At 39.1% G+C, this 19656-nt stretch overlaps 1 protein-coding gene and 1 long non-coding RNA gene across 2 annotated transcripts; both read left to right on the top strand.

Moving 5' to 3' along the window:
- Positions 1–18: 18 nt before the first annotated feature.
- LOC144666452 (dual specificity protein kinase TTK-like) lies at positions 19–13205 on the top strand. The gene is given in 16 exon segments (XM_078527897.1): positions 19–109; positions 1272–1586; positions 2730–2836; positions 3654–3860; positions 4465–4737; positions 5323–6224; positions 7240–7391; positions 8009–8261; positions 8857–8985; positions 9766–9942; positions 10026–10107; positions 11109–11212; positions 11943–12050; positions 12052–12189; positions 12673–12763; positions 13129–13205. Coding segments are annotated over 15 exon segments (2988 nt in total). The 5' UTR covers positions 19–109; positions 1272–1353; the 3' UTR covers positions 13161–13205.
- A 22-nt stretch (positions 13206–13227) lies between these two features.
- LOC144666833 (uncharacterized) lies at positions 13228–18129 on the top strand. The gene is made up of 2 exons (XR_013573240.1): positions 13228–16782; positions 17651–18129. It is a non-coding gene; the product is annotated as an uncharacterized LOC144666833 (long non-coding RNA).
- The last annotated feature ends 1527 nt before the right edge of the window (positions 18130–19656 follow it).

The raw sequence follows: 19656 nt of genomic DNA, 5'->3' as shown, positions 1-19656 counted from the left end.
CACTTCAACAAACCAATCAAATGGCAGCTTTATTCGAAGACGGCTTCACGTGAATCGATCAAACAACATCAAACAAGATGGCCGAGGTTGGCTTGTTTTCATGACCGTGGTAAGTAGCTCGATTTCCTACAATTTCCATTGATTTATTTCACATAATGAAGCGTTGTTATAAACTGCACAATTTATGGGTCAGACATTTCACAACAAAAACCGAAAAGAAACAGAAACGAATGAAGATTGTCGAAGGTCAAACTGTTCAGCAGTGTTCAGTGACTGATCGCTGCTGTTCGCCGTGTTATCGGTGGCTTCTAAAATGTTTATTACACTTCGTCCTTGTCATTTACTTCAGATTTGTAATGATACTTGCGAGCCATAGAGCGATTGCTAAGAATTTCTCGCATACATGTATGAAACTTGTTGCACAAGTTGCTTTCTGTTGTTCTGCGTGATCCTGGTGAGGCCAGTTTTAACAAAAATCTGACAGACGTCGCTCAGATTTTTGGAACTGTGAGCATAAAAGCAGTCTTTCTCAAGACTACAATGTACTCCTATCCGAAGATCACGTAACTTGCAGAAGACACACTGTCAATGCTCTTAATCCTGAGTTCAAGAGGTACAATTTTAATGTAGTTTGGATGCAAACACAGCTTTCCCTATAATAGTAAAGAAACCCTATAAGTCGGCTGGTATATTGGAAGATAATGCCTGATCGTGAGGCTGAAAGATTGTCAAAAACTGAGCAGATTGGCTGAGAAACAAATCTTGGAGGACACCTTTAAAATTTTTAGAACAATCTTTCAGCCAAGGGCATTATCCTTTGATATACCAGATAAAGGTTTTCTATATTTTACAGTCATGTATTACCCTCTGATCAATTTTTACAACGTGATTTGTCGCAGTAAAGAGGAAAAAGTACTGCACTGACAGCAAAGGCACAAGTGTGAAAAAAAAAAAAGATAAAAGGATAATATTATTTATTTAGCTTAAAAAAAAAAATTTAATTAATTAATTAGACATAAAAAAAAGAATTTTTTAATAATTTTGGACTCCTCTTTTGATCGGGTGCTGGATATCAAATCAGGCATGGCTTGGTATATTGTCTGGGTAACCATTGTGTGATACCAATCATCCGATTTTGTACAACGACATGCGATGTATTTTGTCCAATGACAGTGTGCAGAAATTAATCAGTGGGTTGTAATTAAATTTATACACTGTAAAATTCATGCAACATATCTCCAATGAAGTAACTTTTTTCCCTGGCTTCCCAGTAGGCGTAGATGTAGCTGGTGGCTTTGTTGATGAAGCTGTAGTTCATTTGCTGAGTATTTTGTTGGTACACAATACCTCGCAATGGATCCTGAGACCACAGCAATACAAAAAATACAAAGTAAAGGCAACAGACCAGAGGACTGGCTGGAATTTCTGGCTTTACAGCGATCAAGAGCTGCGGCAGGTCTTACTGATGAAACCTGTCGGCATCTGCTATATCTTTATGAAAGAGCTGTAAGTCAAATTCCAGCTGAAGAAAATAAGAGAAATTTCTCCTACGCCCGACTTCTAGTGGAATTTGCCCAACTTCAAATGTAAGTGTTTCTTCATACCACATTGTATTCTGACTTGAGTAAGATACAGTAAATTCTGTTGCCTCAAGCATGAGATAGGTAATTAAAAATCTTGAGTCTTTGACAAGAGTTGAACCCTGCTGTACACCAGTCATATTTTCTAATTACTGAGCTACAGATAGTGAGTCAGTATTGTTTAACGCAATAGTAAACACTCCTGAATGGAGGAATTATAGCATGCAGATGTTTTTGAGAAGTTCAACATGACAGAGGTGCACAGAAGCACAAGGAGCAACCTTCTTGAGTACCCGGTATTAAAAATCTCCCAAATACTTGCATAACACATAACCCAACAATGCACAAAGACCAAGTTTGCTTTGTTCTTAAGTTTATAAAATGGCAGAGAAATTGTATTGTGCTGTACATGTACCGGTATTGTGAGCTGCATAAATTATAACGTAATAACTGAAAACTGGTTATCTTCTGATGTAAATTTGTCCACTGCCATAAATTGTAAAAATCATAATCAGACCCACCCTGGCGAAATGGTTTGTGAATTTCATTTTCACTAAATTATAATAATATTGATATTAATAAGAATATGTCAAAGAAAATTTAAATATACAGTCAAAGCTCTCTTAACGGACATTCTTGTAAGCAGAAAGCTCTACTTACGGCCGCCTTGTTTAAAACCCTGTTTTATCTCCCATACAAACTTTGTATTTTTTACATTCTTGTAAGCAGCCATTCCCGTTAAGAGGCCGTGGACACTTTCAGAGATTACGACTTAGATTTTTTCTTTGTTTTAAAGCTCCCATTAGCGGACATCCCAAAGAAAATCCTATTTAACAACTTCTGTGTCTCGTTTTTATCAATCAACTTCACATTGCCGTTCATCACAATGATTTTACAGTAAATACAGTACCATATTTCAGTGTTTGTTTTGTCGTCATCCACGTCCGTCCAGTTATTGTTAGCTGGGCAAGCTCCTGTAAGCGGCCATCTATCCCCTACCCTCTAATGGCCGCTTACGAGAACCATTCTCGTAAGTGGCCAGCTCCAGTTACGGACATTTTTTTCGTGTCCCGAGGGTGTCCCCTTACGAGAGCTTCAACTGTATTACTGTTACATGTAGTTATAACTGGCTGTAACCTTCTGTTGCAGGAGGATATCAGAAGATGATGCAAGGAGCACATTCCAGTTGGCAAGAAGCAATGCCAAACATTTTGCTATTGTTTTTGTTGCATGGGCTCAGTTTGAGCTTTCAACAGGTTTGAGTCCAGTTCTTTTTTTCATAATACTGTTAGTACATGTACCAATCATTTCTTGTTGAAAAGTTCCGAACAAAATTTATGACCACTCTTCCCTCTCACCACCGCTGTAACTACAGGTAGTACCAAAGTACATCGTAGTACAGTCTTCTTCACCGGCATTTTTGGACTGTCATGTACATGTAACAATTACCCAGGGGGGTACTTGGGATGTTAAGTGACGAGGATGATTGAATGGGGGCAAAAATCAAGACCCAAAAAAATCCCTAGGGCTTCCACCAAACCCCCCAAAAAAATCCTTTAACCAAAAAATAACCGCAAGAAATCGACAGAAAAACATGTTTGTTTGTACTTTATTCTGTTTATTTGCAGAACTATGCAGCCAAAGCACTACCACAAATCTTAAGATCTTTTTAAATACCCTAAAAAAATCCCGACTTTAATCAAAAAAATACCAAATGCCAAAAATGCCAAATTTTCCAACCCAAAAAAATCCCGAAATCAAAATTTTCAAACCCCAAAAAATCCTTCTATCATCCCCGTTACTTTAAATCCCAAGTACCCCCCTGGGACAATTACCCTGGTCTTGGTGTAAAGGACGTTCAAAGTGGTAAACTGAAAAAATTGCATTACGATTATGTTTTTCCTTACCAGCATTTTACAGTTGTTACACTCTAGATTATCAGCAAAACATACAGTGTACATGTATTGAGGAACTGGCTTGCAACATACATGTACATGACTGTAAACTGCAGACAGATGAAAGCCAATTTTTTAGAGCTAATGATAATTGTTTGAATCTTCTTTTTTTTTTCAGGAAACAAAAGCAAATGTCGAGGCCTGCTGCGTAAAGGAAAGGATTTTGGAGCACAACCCATGGAATTGCTGATAAAAGCTTATGACAACTTTGTGGCAGGAAAGAAGGTGTTGATTGAAGACTGTGAAGAGCTGACTGATTTTACGAGTTACAGAGGGAAGCAAAAGAGTAGTGAATCGTCAGTGGATTTGTCGCCTTTGAGTACAGGTACATTGTACATGTAATTAAAAGATCATACATGTATCTGCTACATGTAGATGTAACTTAAGGTTTCCCAGATTTAAAATGTGCCAAAAGAAACAGCATGCAAAGCTCTCTCGTGGTGAAATTTCAAAATGAGTTTGTGATGAACAATGATTATATTTAGGCCAATAAATAATGTTTTGATGTACAATGTAACCTTAACACTATTTGAGTTGGAATTGCACATTGTCGAGCACTTTTAAAATGTACAGCATTTGCAACAGCACTTTATGTCTCCAATTTGGAGCAGTGTCTCCAAACAAGACTGTCTAAAAATCTGATTTAAGACTAGTAGTGCTGCCACTCAAGTCAGATTTTTAGACAGTCTTGTTTGTGGCATTCCTTCAGACTCGTACCCAGTCGCTTCTCTTGCTTTTTGAGCGGCACGCAAGGCATCAAGGGAAGGACGAACTTCCCATCATCCTCTTCGAACGAAGCCAAAAACGAAAAAAAACGAGTAACGACTGGGTACGAGTCTGGCATTCCTTATCATCTAGCACTTTATACATGTAGAACATTTGGCATTTAAAACCTGAAACCTTTGTGTTGTGTTCTGCAACCCATAAAGGTGATGACAGTTCGACAGGCACTGGCACACTATTCACTGACAGTGGCACATCAAAAGTTGCAGACAACACAAGTGCTGTAATTTCATTCAAGTTACCCAGTGTCTTGGAGAGCTGTGGTAAAAAGCAGGTGAGTTGCAGAAGAAGCAACAGCAGCAGCAGTAGTGATGAGGCGGACACCATTCCCTTCCAGACATCTGCCAACAGTCACAGACAGAGGGGCAGCATGTCTACACAGAAACCATCTGTGAAATCTACACCAGACGTCAAATCAGGTCAGTTTCAGCTCTTTCAGTGAAAGTGTAGTGCAGTGGTCATATACATACTTTGGCTCAGCTGCCAAATCTCGCCTGGATTGGATCGGTAGCCGTAGATGTTTCACAAGTACACTACTAGACAAGTTACAATTTAGTTTATTCTAAGAAACTTACAATCAGTGAAAATGGTTTCCTCGATACAGTGTAGTTCAAGTAACCTTAGGTAACCAAAGCTATGTAGTGTACCAACAGTTTGTATGGATCTGAAATTCGATTGTAAAATTACTTTTCTCACTTTTTTCACTCAAAAAAAAGTGTTGAAAACCTCACATTTTTTCTCTGTTTTTGTAGCGTATGGAAGACTCTTGTAGGTCGTTTTTTATGAGTTTCTTTTATAAGGTTGGGCCCGTAACGCACGCGGACTGTACGTTAAAAAAAACTCGCCCAAAAAAACCTCCAAGGGAGAAAACTAAAAAGACAACAGGTTGTAGTACGCTTTGGTTACCAGTGATGTTACATTATTATTTTCTCTATTTATACATCATAAGATGATATCCTAAATAGAACAAAGTTCAATTTTTCTCTACTTGCATACTTTTGTAGGTACAGACAGTCTTGCTGCTTGTATGAATCTGTCGGTTCGGCGCAACAAAGCAAGACGTACCCCGGGAGGGGGAGGGATAGCTTTTGGCCTGCCAATGAGAGTAAAGATGACGCTACCAGCGACGCTACCATCAGTGAGTGAACCTGGTGACGAGCTAGATGGTATTACGGAACTGGAATCCACCGTGGACGAGTCTCGCCAGAGTTGTGAACTAGAGGTGGCTTCCACAAGCCAACGAAAAAGCAGTGTACGCACTGCGTCGTCCAGCTCAGAAACAGAACGTGACGGTGAACAGAGACCCCCTACTCTTGAGGTTCGCAGGGAAGCATTCGCTCATAGACAGGAAAAGAGCTCAGAGAATGCTACAGTGGAATCACAGAGTGTTTTTGCATCACAAACGACAGACAGCCAAGTCTGTAATCAACAGCAGAATAGTAGTATGCAAGAAGGGTCGCAGTCATTTACTACAAATCCTCATTCAGCAACGATAAATAACATCAGCAGACAGCAAGGAGACGGTGCTAATTCAAGCCGTCAGCAAACGCTTCATCAAATGGCAACACCGCACCATCAAATACCAACACCGCAAGAACAAACGCCCTTGTCCAACAGTATCAGTGGATCGTGCACAATTCAGCGACAAAGTTCAAGCTCGATCACACCAGTTGTCCATGGAAATGGCTCCTTTTCGCAACAGAATATTCCACAAGTCAGTCACAGTGGTCACATACAAGCGATCCCCGGTCAGTTCCATGGTGCTGGATATGCCCCAGGGTACCCCCCAGACATGCAGTTTGCAAGGCCCGCAGTCGTCCCTGCCCAGGCGCCTCAGGAAACTATTGTGGTGAAGGGCAAAACGTACCAGAAGTTGGGAACTATCGGCAAGGGAGGGTCCAGCAAGGTTAGTTCTTAACATCATAATTGTTTTAATTTGCCTTTCTTATAGAATTTTTTTTTTGAAAAGCTGCTCGAAGTCAACTACAGTGTTTTCACATTTTTACACTGTACACCTACCGAACTCGAATTTACCTTTTCGCAACGATGGCGGCAACGTGAAACTTGACTACGTGCACTCCCTTCCTTTTCCTAGTTTTGTTTTCTTCTTCTTCCTGTAAAACCACGTGAACAACGACACCGGGAACTCCGTGCCCTACTCTTTGCGATAAGTGTGTGGGTTCTTTAACGTCCCCTGCTTACCATATAGCACTGAAGACGCAGGAGACGAGATCTAGTTCTACGGTTTATCGTCCTTATCCGAGAAGACTATAACATATACCGTAAAATCCATGTAGCCCCACGTATGTCCATATTGCGAAGGCAGCATCCGTTCTGCCTATCGATATTTGCAACCGCTGCAAGATACAGTACCAACAGGGCAGAGTCTGTGTTGGTAACTTTGTAGCGTTAAAACGTACTTCGATAACACCCCCTGAGGCTCTTTCGTAACGTTTTTTCCTTTAGCCTCCCTTCCCTACAAACTACAGTTGTATCCCGGGTATAACCGAACCCTCAGTAACTCGAACCTCCAGCTACTTCCCAACCGTTTTCGATTCCCCTCGGCTCCAGGTCGTTTTCTTATAATACTACCCTCGATAACTCGAACCTCCCGATAATTTGAATCTTTTTCTATTCCCATCACTCCTGGTCGCGTCTTGCAATTTTCGCATAAGAGACGACTGGACTCGGGACGAGTCAGTTTTTTCTATTTCCCTTGAAGGTTCGAGTTATCAGGATTCAACTGTAGCTGTCAAAATAACTATTTAAATTATTGGCAACGATACGGTGCGCATCCCAAACACGCGATCACAATCATTGCGCCCAACGTTAAGTGTAAATACAGTCTACATGCAAGAGCGCTAAAAATTTACCATCACTAGACCCCGTTTGTTTATGTTAATATTACGACCTTGCTACAGGTATTCCAAGCATTTGATGGAAAAAGAATATGCGCCATAAAGTACGTGAATTTAGAAGAAGCAGATGACTTCATCGTTCAGAGTTACATCAACGAAGTTCAATTGCTGGAGAGACTGCAGGGAAATGATAACATCGTCAAACTGTTTGACTGGTGAGTATGTTCCTTTCTCACCTTAACTTTCCCCCAATGTGAAAACTGCTACTAATATATTTGTCAGCTTTGTCCTAACAGACTTCTGTTCTGTAAAAAAATGCGCAGGCCTTGTCTGATCTAGAAGCTGTTCACTACACTTCACGTGCTTTTTCTCATCATTTTGTTTCTTCTCTTGCGCGCCATTTTTATGTACGCCAGGTGTTCTGGGCTTTCCAACACTTCTATCATTTGAAATCCTCTGTGTTGGTTTTCTAGGATATAAGAACACACTTCTATTACAGTTTTCTGTGCCAGATTTTCATTTTTTTAGTGTTTGTAAATTAGATTTTCAATGGCTTTTTTTTTCTTTGGCCCAATAACATTGCCCGGCCCTATACCCACCTAGGGTTATGGCCATAAGTCAAAAGTAAGTCAATAACATTGCTCCCGCTTTTACTTTCTTCCAAATATACCCCGCCTTCTAGTAGTTGTTGTCACCAAGTACAGTTTGTAGCACAATAGTGGTCTACATCGTATTTAGGATATCGGGCCGAAATTGTTGTTTTGCACAAACATTGCAGTAACCTTACCTAAACTTTTTTCCCAGTATTAAGAATCTCACTTCCTTTTTCCAGGGAACTATGCCAAGAGAAGAACCACCTAATTTTAGTTATGGAGTGCGGAAGTATCGACCTGGCGGGTTTCTTGAGAAAAAATCGTACAAAAATAACGGAGGGTGAGCTTCAGGTGTTCTGGAGGCAGATGCTGGAAGCTGTTCACGTGATTCATGAGGCGCGCATCATTCATAGCGACCTGAAACCTGCTAACTTCCTGTTGGTGGAAGGACGATTAAAACTTATCGATTTCGGAATCGCTAATGCTTTACAAGTAAGTAGAACGAGTGCGACCTGATACTGGTTCATTTTAAAGCGAGTTGCGTCTCCGTTTGGCCAGGACTTTCGTACATTTGCGTTGACCTGCGATGACTTGCTGTCACTTTGGTCGAGATCAAATTTGCACGCAAGTCTTGCTGTTTACTTCAAGTACTGAATTGCAGTGCGCGCAGTAGCATTGAAATGGCTTTTTGGAAAACTTACGTGCACTCGGGAGTACCGTTTGGCCACCCAACGCAAGTCAACGCAAGCCTTGATGTTAACTTCAAGTACGTCTGTTAAAGTACTGAACTGCAGCGCGCGCAGTAGCATTGAAATGGCTTTTTTGACAACTTGCGTGAACTTGCGAGTACCGTTGGGACAGCCAATGCAAGTCTGTACGCAAGTTCAACGTGCGATTACTTGCGTCCACTACGTTACCGTATGACCAGGGCTTTAGCGTACACTTGATAATGAAAGCAGTTCACACTTGCTACAACTATGAAAATGGGAAAACGAAAACAGTTCCATTTATCTTCGAAGTTCGAGATGTTACTGCGAATCTGTTTCACGGCTGAACAAGGATGTTTTTTTTTTCTTGTGTCTTGCAGGGAGACAAGACAAGTATAGAGCTTAACACACAGGTTGGCACGTTAAACTTCATGTCCCCAGAAGCATTTCAAGACATCTCTCACGCGCCGCGATTCGACAATGCAGGAAATGCAAAACCAAGAATGAAGGTAAAGAATATTTGTCCCAGTTTCGAAAACATGTATTTACTTCGTCTGTCAGGACTGTATCTGTTCAAGCTTTATGCCCCCTTCGCAGCGTTTTTTGGGCTCTCGTCGCGGTTTTAGGAGGCTAGGTTTATAAAAAAAACTAAAAAAAAAGGGCACAAGTATAATATAAGAAAACCACCGCAGTTTTCTCTCCCAGCTTGCGTACATGTACAGTACGTCTACCAACGAAAGAAAAATAAAGAGGTCACGAAAATCACTTCCATTGGTACTTCGAATTGTAGTCAGCTCGCATCTTGGACCTCGGGGTGACATCAGATCCTACAATAACATGTACTTTACGTCAATGAGCACAGCCTTGCTCATTAACGTTAACCTTACTGAGTTGTCTGAAAGGGACTATGTCGCGGGGATTTCGCAGATTTTTAATCTTAACTGTTCTGATCTAAGTCGTAGAGAACTTTACCCATGGAAAACATCTTTGAACATTTAACTGAAAATATAACCTTTATTTGGGGATAGAAATCAAACTTCGGCTATAGATATCGATTTTTTTGAAGGCGCGCGGAAACAACTTGAAACGTTGGGTAACGTTTTCAAATTGCAATCCATTTTCATCCGAGCCATCAGCAGCCAAACGCGCTTTAAAAAAGTTTTAGTGTTCTAAAAATGGCACTTGTTAAAAAAAATGGACCATTCAGTTTCCTACGACACAAATATAAATTTTGGCTTTTCAAAATCCCGTGACATAGTCCCTTAAACTCTTTCTGTTTCTCCCTCAAGATCGGCCGTGCCAGCGATGTGTGGTCCCTAGGCTGTATCCTATACATGATGGTTTATGGCAAGACGCCTTTCCAACATATCACCAATCACGTTGTTAAGTTACAATGCATTATGGATCCTTCACACGTCATCGAGTTCCCGGATATCAAAGACAAGCGCCTGCTTGACGTCATGAAGGTTTGTCAACTCACCAGTCTCAGTAAGAAAAAAAAACACTTTCTCAGTATTTACCACTGCTTTCGTTATAAATTCGTTTTCAGGGCTGTCTTCGCCGGTCTCCTAAGGAGCGCTACACTATTCCACATCTGTTAACTCACCCTTACATTGATCCGTCGGCACACGGTAAGTGTTTTAGTTGAACGTACGATGTAGTACCTTCTGACTAAACCTTATGTCGCTAGGGCAAGGCGAGTTTCAAAAATTGTATGTCCGGTCGAACCTCCTGTCAAGCGGATAATAATTCTCAGAGTTGTCCGCTCATGTCAGGTTAAAATATTGTGTTAGTATGTGCTAAGAACCAGCACGATGACTAGTGTCCACCTACGGGAGGTGTCCTTCATGCGAAGATTCGGCTATAAATTGGCGATTTACTTTCATCAACCTCAATGTCGACGCGTATTTTTCCATCGTGTCTGCCACTTGACGCATGGCTCTTAAGCCGTTCTTACCAAGCAAAGTCGCAAGGTTCGCAAGGCAATGGAAGTTCTAAAATTTGCACGTACAGTACTTGCATTGCAATTACGATGACTTGCGTTCACTTTGATCGAGCATCCAATGTCGACATATTTTTTCCATTTTTAACCAGTTTGTAACCATAACCTTATTATCGAATCTACGCGTTTGTCGTTAACTCACGACCTGCATACGCACATGAAAAAAGAAGTTTAAAACGGCTAATTTTTTAATATACAGTCGAACCTCTTCAGTCGAGGGGAAACAAGTGCCAATTGATGGCGACACCACTTCGAGAAGTGATTGAGCCCAGCGGTTTTGGTCCCAGAAGTTGCTAAGCAACATGATATACAGTATTTGTACGCGCGATTACTTAAATAATAATAATAATAATACTAATAATAATAAAATGCATTTGTATAGCGCCAATTTCCTTAAAGTTCAAAAGCGCTTTACAGAAGTAACGTTAAAATGTTAAAAACACTGTGTTTTTGATTGGATGAAATAATTCGGAAATTCTTCGAGAGCTTCAACGAAGATTTGCCAAAACCGGCACTTATTCCTCCAACTGTAAATACACACAAGGTTTGCACCTGAGGTCACTTCAAACAGAACCGACAATGGTCTTGAATCATTTTTATTCATTCCCTTTATGTTTTCCTCGCTGTAAGATCCCCTGGTAGAGATTGAGGATGAGGATAAAATGTTTGACGTCCTGATGGAGTTTGCAAAAGCGGACGTTAACTCGCCACGTTCAGTTAGAGCTCTTAGTAAGGTAAGAATTTTTATCGTGATGGAATTTCTACACGAATTTAGAAAGGGACAAGATCATACAACGTGGCATCCAGCATCCTACGCTCTTGCTCTAAGTAGGCTATTCGAGTAACTATTTTGTAGGTTATTAATCGATTGATACATTTAGGTGATATAAGACGCATGGCAATCGTGTTGAAAAACGCTTTAAAATTTTGGTTTGATAACGCGGCCTGGCAAAACGAGAAAACATGTTTCCAGAAACATTCGTAGTGCGCGCATGTTTCCCGAATGTTTCCCGGTTTTACCATACAGGAAGTATTGTTAGCAGCGTTAATTTTTTTCGCAAAGAAGCAAAATTTGCCTCTGCTGCACCGCAGAATCATTCTGTGTTTCCGCATGCCATTGAACCATGGCAAAACGAGGAAACAATTATTATGAATCATGTTTCCTCGTTTTGCCGGGTCTGTTGACTCTGTGGCTAAAATTTTTGTGTAAAAGGGCTTTTACGTCTCATTTACGTCTTGTACGTTACTTGCCTTAAATTTTAAAAGATAGAAGACGGCCGCTTTGTTAATGTACACGTATACATAGCCAGCAGCATTTTAGTAAGTTTAGGATAACTTCTGAAAAGCCATTAATTAAATCCTCGCCATGGCTCGTTCATGGCAAGCTTTCAAGTTCTCCCTCACATCGGATAATGTAAATAGGCGCTGTCACTCACTGCGATCTCAATCTTTTATTCTCGTCAGAGTTTCTATAAACAGCTTCTCACTAGTAAAAAGGTCAGCATCTCATCTGCTGTACCCAGACCCCCTGGTCCTGTTCATTCCCAGCATGCAATGCCACCTCGCCAGGCCTCCTCCGGGCCCTGCTGTCCGTCAGCCATTGGTTGGAATTGACTTACAAGCGTTAAATCAGGCACAGAAGGCATTAAAACCTCCCCACGCGTCAGGAAATGCGAAGTACATGAGAGGGAATGCTAACGAACAGAATAAGGTAAAGTATATAAAATGAATTTAATGAACGAATTCCTTTATGGTTGATATAAATGGAGGTGTGAAACATCGTGTCGAGTTTTCTTTTGTGTCAGTCTTGTCTAGCATTTTTGACAGCGTTAACAACAAAAAGAATTATTGATACAGTTTGTTTTTTAAAATAACCCCCTTTTCCTTATCTCATTTTCTACCCATCAAACAAAATATGTTTTTTATCTAAGCTTGGTAGATCGTTCGCTTTTCGTGAATATTAAGAAGCGTGTCGATTTACTTTATCATAATTTTCGCCCTCCCCCCCCTTTTTAATCAATGGCGGCTATAAGCAAAATCCGAAAATAAGGGATGGAATGTTTTATGTGGACAGTTCCCTAGTTATTTAAACAAATCACTCAATAGAATTCAATAATATCCTAGTAGCAAGTTCAACGTAAACTTTGCTTCTAATTTCGTATTTATGCTATAAACTTTTACAATCACTGTATAGGAAAACGCGGATCTTAATGGGTTACTTAAGCACGAGCTTGTTGAAAAATACAAGAATGCACTTCCTCACGACACGTCCGAGTCCACATTTGGTAAGTGGTATTTTCTCACTACCTTAAGCCAATCGGGTTTTCGCTTCGGAAAGAAATAAGTCGCCTAAATTCTTTGTATCATGCATAAAAATTTTTTTCCTTTATATAGGGGAATAAAAATAAATATATTAAAAAAAAAAAAAAAGGAAAAAAATTAAAAATAAAAAAAAAAAAAACTCTCTTCATCTCTTCCATTTGTTTATATTCCCTGCAGTTTGAGCTATCATTCGATGGTGTTCTACCGAAATTTACATAATTATGAAAAATGGAATAAAGTGTTCACGGTTTTCTGTTCACACTTAAAAAGTACAACAATTTGTGCTTAGGACTGGACTTACTAAAGCTTCTTTCATCTGTTTTCGCAGAACAAACCTGGAACACAACATATGGGAAGTGAGCAGGCCTGTCTTGATGAGGGCCCTTGTGGCCCATGAAATTAGCCCGGCTCCCAGGCTACGTAAAGTCGTCTCTTCAGCAAAGAAAATACAACCATGCTTTATGCTCTTTTATAATGTTCAATATAACGTTTCTTTGTTTTCTTTTGTTAATCTAACTAGTGTTACGGTATCTATTCTTCACAATAGAGTGGCTTTCAAAACGGCCAATCACAGCAAATATAAATAACGCCGTGAACCAATCAAATTTCAAAGTGAAGGCACAGCATGCAACTGATGCAAAGCTCGGAAAAGATTCAAAACGCGCGTAAGCCAAGTTATCGATTGGTTTTGGTCACGGTATTGCACTTGACTTGTTGCCGAGCTTGTCCCTCAGAATCTCGTCTTTGCGATTCAAATACGCCTGGTGGCATCCTTACCGCTTTCTTCAAAACGCAAGCATCGAAACTGCGTCAGGAAGAGCGGAGAACAACGCCGCCGAAAGACAAAATAAGCAAAGTATAAATAACCAGACTGCATCATTCAAAGAGTTCCAAACATGTTGTGAAAGAAGGGCCCTGAAAAATTGGGAAATCACTCCAGGCCAGACGTGGACAGTTAACAAACTGGTTTTAATAACACAAAGGTTCGTTCCTATTTTTCCGATTTCATCAATATTTTCATTCCTTTGATATACCTTTTGTTTAGTCCCTTAGCTCGTCAACCGAGAAGTATTTCAAAAAAAAATCTGGCGAGCGAAAAATCTGGCCGCGCAATGGACTCGTAGTACACTTGTATTAGTAACTAAATGTAAATACGTATTTTTGGCAAACAGAATTGCTTGTACTGTAGTATACTGTAAACATTTGAAATTTTGTCGTAGTCTCAAAGTTAACTGTGGTCGACTTCTGAATGTAAAATGAAATTCAGAAACAGCAGAAATAAATAGGAAATATAAAACTTCGCAGCAAATCTGAATAAAAAAGCTGTTAAGGTTCAGACAAACTTTCTTTGTGTCTGTTTGTTTTTGTGTTTGATGTTAATCTTTCAGTGGTTTTTGTGTCAGACAGACGAACAACAGCACCTGAAAACTGTTTCGTGTGTTATTGTCAACACGCCGTGTTTTACTACATGTATTTTCCTCCATTCAATATAAAGTTAACACTATTTTTGTCTATTGATTTGATTTATGACCAGGGGCATTTTTGTGGCCAGTTGTTTATTGCTTTTAGAACAACCCCTAGTTTCGCGTGATATATTTTAGATGTTATTCACTCAGCCAACACTTAACTCACAATAAATTGACGTTACAAGAGAGGGTACCCAGAAATAAGGTTGCCCTTGACTGACTGACCTTCAAACTTTCCTCTCTAATACTGACCACATCAGCTCAATATAACTATAACATTGCTATTTTTGTTTATTTGTTTGACTTATCTAACCGTTGTTAACGCATAACTCATAAACATTTATAGCAAGGGCAAAGTGTTCTTAGTATAAGAGCTTTCTGTCCATATAGAATCACGTATTTTGCGAAAATTTGAATTGGTAATTTTTCGCCTCATTGTTATGTCTGGAGTTTGACGCAGGTGATATTCGTAAAGCTGATGAGTCATTTTGTTTTTGTCTTGGCGGCGAATGTGAAAAATTAAACCTGAAAACGTGTTGTTGTTTTTTAAAGGGGCACTGCAGTATCGTTATATACGTATATACGCGATACAGTGTGATCCAACGTTGATCGAACACTGACCGGTTTTGCGGAAAACGTTTCACGATTTTACTGCTTGCTGCAAACGCCGACTTCTAGTTTGCATCGAAACTAAAGCGAACTGATTGTGTAGTTAGAATTGTATTCAAGGTTTTTACCATATCATGACGGCCATTCAATGTTGTGATGTACGTTGTGACAGTAAACACTATTTGAGTTGGAGAATATGTCACAAGAGTTTGATACACAGTTGAATCCCGAGTTCTGGAACCCCCAAGGGAAACGAAACTTGGTTCGATAGATCGGGGGTAAAATAATTCAATTGTAGATCCGACTGAAGAAAGGGAAACTAGTTTTGGTTCGAGAAATCGAGATTCCACAGTAATTGAGTTGATAAATAGAAACTTTAAAATTAGCATATTGGAGCTAATAGTGATAAGATATGAAAAGCACACAATATGGCTGCGTAATTTAATTTTTTAGATTCCAGCAACAGAATTAGCTATTATTATTATTGGCATTTAGTCGCCTGATCCCTTATTTGTTTTCTTTGATTATTTTTAACGTTCACTGTTACAAGTGATTTTAATTGTCCGCACTCCTGTTACTTGTTATTCCGTGTTGTTAAGTGATCACGTAACGTAACGTTTCATCCCGAACATACAATCTTTAACGTTAAACAACATAATACTCGCAAATAACGCCGGGTGAGCTTTAACAAAAGATTTGTGCAGCATAAAAAGCTTATTACACCTACCGTTTATAATAACTAATAATTTCTGGTGATTGAAAAAGGAAATGAAAATCACACTTAGAGTGAATCGGATATGCATGAATTCACATGGACCATGTGATATTGGCATGGCTCACCATACCGTATTCGTCTGTTTACTCAAATCAATGGCTATTACGACACGGTTTTTTATCGATTCTGGTGGCTGATTGTTCTTTTTTTATATATAGCACATTTGGATCCATTTTAGATCACAATCACTTCGTGGTTTTATTCACAAAAGGACGCATTGTCCAGTTTAGATTTATTTTTCGCGAATAACTAGACCACCTAAAGGGAATTTTAAATAGCATTGTAAAAATAACCCTTCCCTCTTGCCAAATATTGAAACTGTAGTTATGAGGAAACAAAGCTGTTGTTGTTTTAGCCAATCAAGCCTGGATTTAAATTAATGAGAGCTAGAAATAAGAAAGCGCTGACTAAGGGCTGTCAAAAAAGCTGGATCTATATTCGGCAACATTTTGCTAAAAATATCGTCCTTAGTGCTAAATATAGTCCTTGGCGGGCGTGGGATGTCCACTAAAAGTGTGCGTTGGCGGCGCCAAGAAAATTAAAAAGAGCGGAAAAGAAGGAAATTTAACGTGATCAAAGCTTGATGAGTGAAATTTTCACTTTCTTTGTGAATCTTTTCCCTTTCTTAATTTATTGAGAAGTGGTCGGCCCATTGCGCTTGGGGTTTCACTCAGTTGTTCGCCGTTGATGCGCATGACTGTAATTCCAGGCCAAACAACCAACTTTCAGATGTCTTCAAATCAACCAATCACATAACAGCATATTCAAGAAAATGAATGATATATGGTCAAATAAGCATTTTCTTTTAGTCACAATGTTAATTTTCAATGAGAGACAATTTTAGGTGCAACGAAGCGCACAAGAATCAAACAAACTTAAGATTGCGGTTGGCTGTCGCGAAAAAGCGTTAAAAGTTTAAAAAATGTGTTCTCTCGCCGTTAACTTTGAGATTCACTTCAAGGACGCTTTGGAAAACACCAGCTTACTCGTGGTTGTCATGGTTGTGGCCATCATTGCGATAACGCAGAGGTATCGCGGTATTTTTAGGCCGTTGAATGGTGAAAAGTTCAACATGGATCGTCCCTGTTACAGAAAACCAATTGCTGTGGAAAATGAGGAGGACAACTGGAAGGTAATTGTGCCTTTTTAAGGTGGCTTAGTACAGTTTTTCCAAGAAATATTTCTCTCTAACGTCAATTTAGTCACGCGTGTAATAAATACGCAATCAACTCTTCTAAAAGCTGAAAACAACTTATGAGATTGAATCTACCTTGGTGTGCTATGAATAATCACTATCAAAGACAGAATAAAGTTGATTATCGTCCCCTTTTTTCTGAAAATAACTTGAACAAACAACTGGCTGAATTTTTCTTTGATCGAACGCGCCGAGTACAGCACGCTGGAGTACTACGCATGCTCATTATTTAGGTCGAAGTATTTTGGTCCAGAATTGCTTGAAAACTGACATACTCGGCAAGGTACGAAATTCAGTCTAGAATCGATACATCAGCTAATATTAAAACCAAAATGGCATTTCATGTTTTCCTTGTTTTCCATTCCTTGTATTATTTAATGTAAGGCTTTGCAACTTACTTAGCCTTAAGGCCGGTTTACAAGGTACGATTTGTCGGTCCGATTTGGCCAAAATTTGATAGGAACTGATGAGTGCGCAGTTAAAAGTCGGCCCGATTTTTAAAAATCTGTTGCAGTACCCCCGATTTGAGTAATCGGGTCGATTTGCATCCTCGCAATTCAAATAAGGCAAAGAAAACCGGGCCGACAAGTCGCAGCGTTTAAATTCGCTTGGAACAAATCGGGCTGATAAATCGTAGCGTCATCCGGCCTTTCAATTGTTTCTCTTTCGGGTAAAAACAATCTCGCGACAGTTAACTTAAGTAAAAGCCTTGAAGAAAACCCAAGAATACTTTTTCTTTACCACATTCTTGCGTTGTTTTAAATGGACTCAGTTGTCTTAAATTGACTTTTTGCTTTCTAAATAGATTTCATCACAATGTGGGATCCCAACTGGCTTGCCTACAGAACTCCAAGAAATAAAAATTGACAACAAGGACCATCAAAGTGCTTTGTGAAGATTACAGTCGGCTTTGGAGAGAAGCAATTCATTGAAGATCGTGATGACTACTGGATTCATGAATGCTAAAACAATTTCATGTGCTTTTAAAGGGAGATTGTATAAAAACATTGCTGTTACTCCCGAGAGCTTTTCTAAAACGTTTGATAATTCAAAGAGCCTAGTTTTTCAAAGTATTTCGAGACTTTATGCTGGGTCATTTGATACGCTTGTTGTACATATTCTTGTACATAAATCAATAAAACGGTTATGATTATGTTAGAACTGCTGTGGTGCAATTATTTTATTATTTAGATTTGTGACCTATATTCGGCTCGATGGAGTGAGTAATGAGCTATTACACCGTGACAGATAAGAACGTTTTTAATAGAAGACAACTAACCTAATACACAATGTAACGTCTACCCAAATTCCGACTTTAACAGAATTTTTTTAATAGTGGTTACTGTGCGGTATCAAGTATCTTTATATTCAGATTCGGATTCATAAGACTGCTTTTTTTTAAACTTCACATATAGACTTTCTTTATCTAGTTAATAGCAATACTTCATAAAACCTTTCCTGTTCCCAAAGGATTCTTACAAACTCTCTTCGACTTTCTTCTATCAATAGCGTATCGACGATGTCTGGCTAAATAGATATGGTGTCTCGGGTAACAAATTCCTCGGTTACAATCTCTTATGCTGTCTATAGCGTGACTCGGAAACGCACGCACTGATAAAATCCACATCGCGATATCATAATAGGGAGATTTTTATGCTTACTTTTTCGATTTTAGTTTCATTTTCAAGTAAATTAGCCATTTTGCAGCCTTTCAGAGCTTTTGTGTATTTTGTATTGTCTTGTCGCACTAGCTTTTGTGATGAGTCTTTCAGCAAGTTAATGTTTATACCTAATTTCGGAAGCTTTTAACACCTGCCTGAAATTAAATATGAGGACCTCCGTTTGCTTTTTTCTGTGTTGTATTTTGATCGTTTGCCGTAACGCGGTATAACGTTGCGTAACGTAACTCATCACGTAGCGAAATAAAAACAACACTCGAAGTGATTTTTAACAAAGACGAAAGCGAAGAGTATTTAAAAAGCGTTCTCGATTGATTGTAATGTGCTAGACATTTGTGAAATCTGATATTGCAATTCGAAAGGCAGAGAAAGGGAAGAAAAAAGCGTCGCAATGAATGAGTGGCGGTTTGTAATGAGCAATAACAGTGTTTTGCCTTCATTTGTATATTACATAGCTGATGAAATAAAACCTAACGCCAAACAAAATATGAAACTCTTTAATTGTTGGTCGCCAAATTAAAGTCGGACATTTCCGCAGAACGTCCACGTATTTTTTATTCTCTCGCCTTCATGTCTGAATTGAAAAACAAAAATGGTTCCTAAAAATACAAAGCTTTTCATTGAGTACCCGCAGTTCTCATAGAGATACATTTCCAAGGAATTTAAAAATCTTATTAAGATGAATTTGATTCGCAAAGTATCATTTGTTGGGTAAAATAGTAAATTCGAGAAACGGTAGAAGTGCGTGTTTTCTTTAAAAAGCCGAAGGTTATCTGCAGATAAAAAGTTATTTATTCTAAAATATCTGTACTTTTTACCTTGGCGTATGACCGCTGTTATGACTACTCATTCCAATTTTTGTACGTGAATTAAAGTGACCTGCCTACGCGTTTGTTTACTTCTGTTTTTCATTTGTTAATAAGATATCGCTCGCAACATCACGTATTTCGTTCTAGAACGAAAAATTTATTCAAAATTAACGTTGCGACGCTCACGAACTGCAATATGAATTATCATTGACGGATCAGACATTTGTGCAGCGTTATACGCCTACTTTTTGTAGAAACTGATAATTTTTGATAACAAAAATAATGACTGAATTGAAAACAAACAGGCAAACTGAAACAAAGAC

Source organism: Oculina patagonica, chromosome 1 (assembly GCF_052425735.1).
Source record: "Oculina patagonica isolate OP01 chromosome 1, crgOcupat, whole genome shotgun sequence".
Classification (NCBI taxonomy): domain Eukaryota; kingdom Metazoa; phylum Cnidaria; class Anthozoa; order Scleractinia; family Oculinidae; genus Oculina; species Oculina patagonica.
Note: the sequence above shows the minus strand (reverse complement) of the source record. Positions and strands in the feature narration are given on the sequence as shown.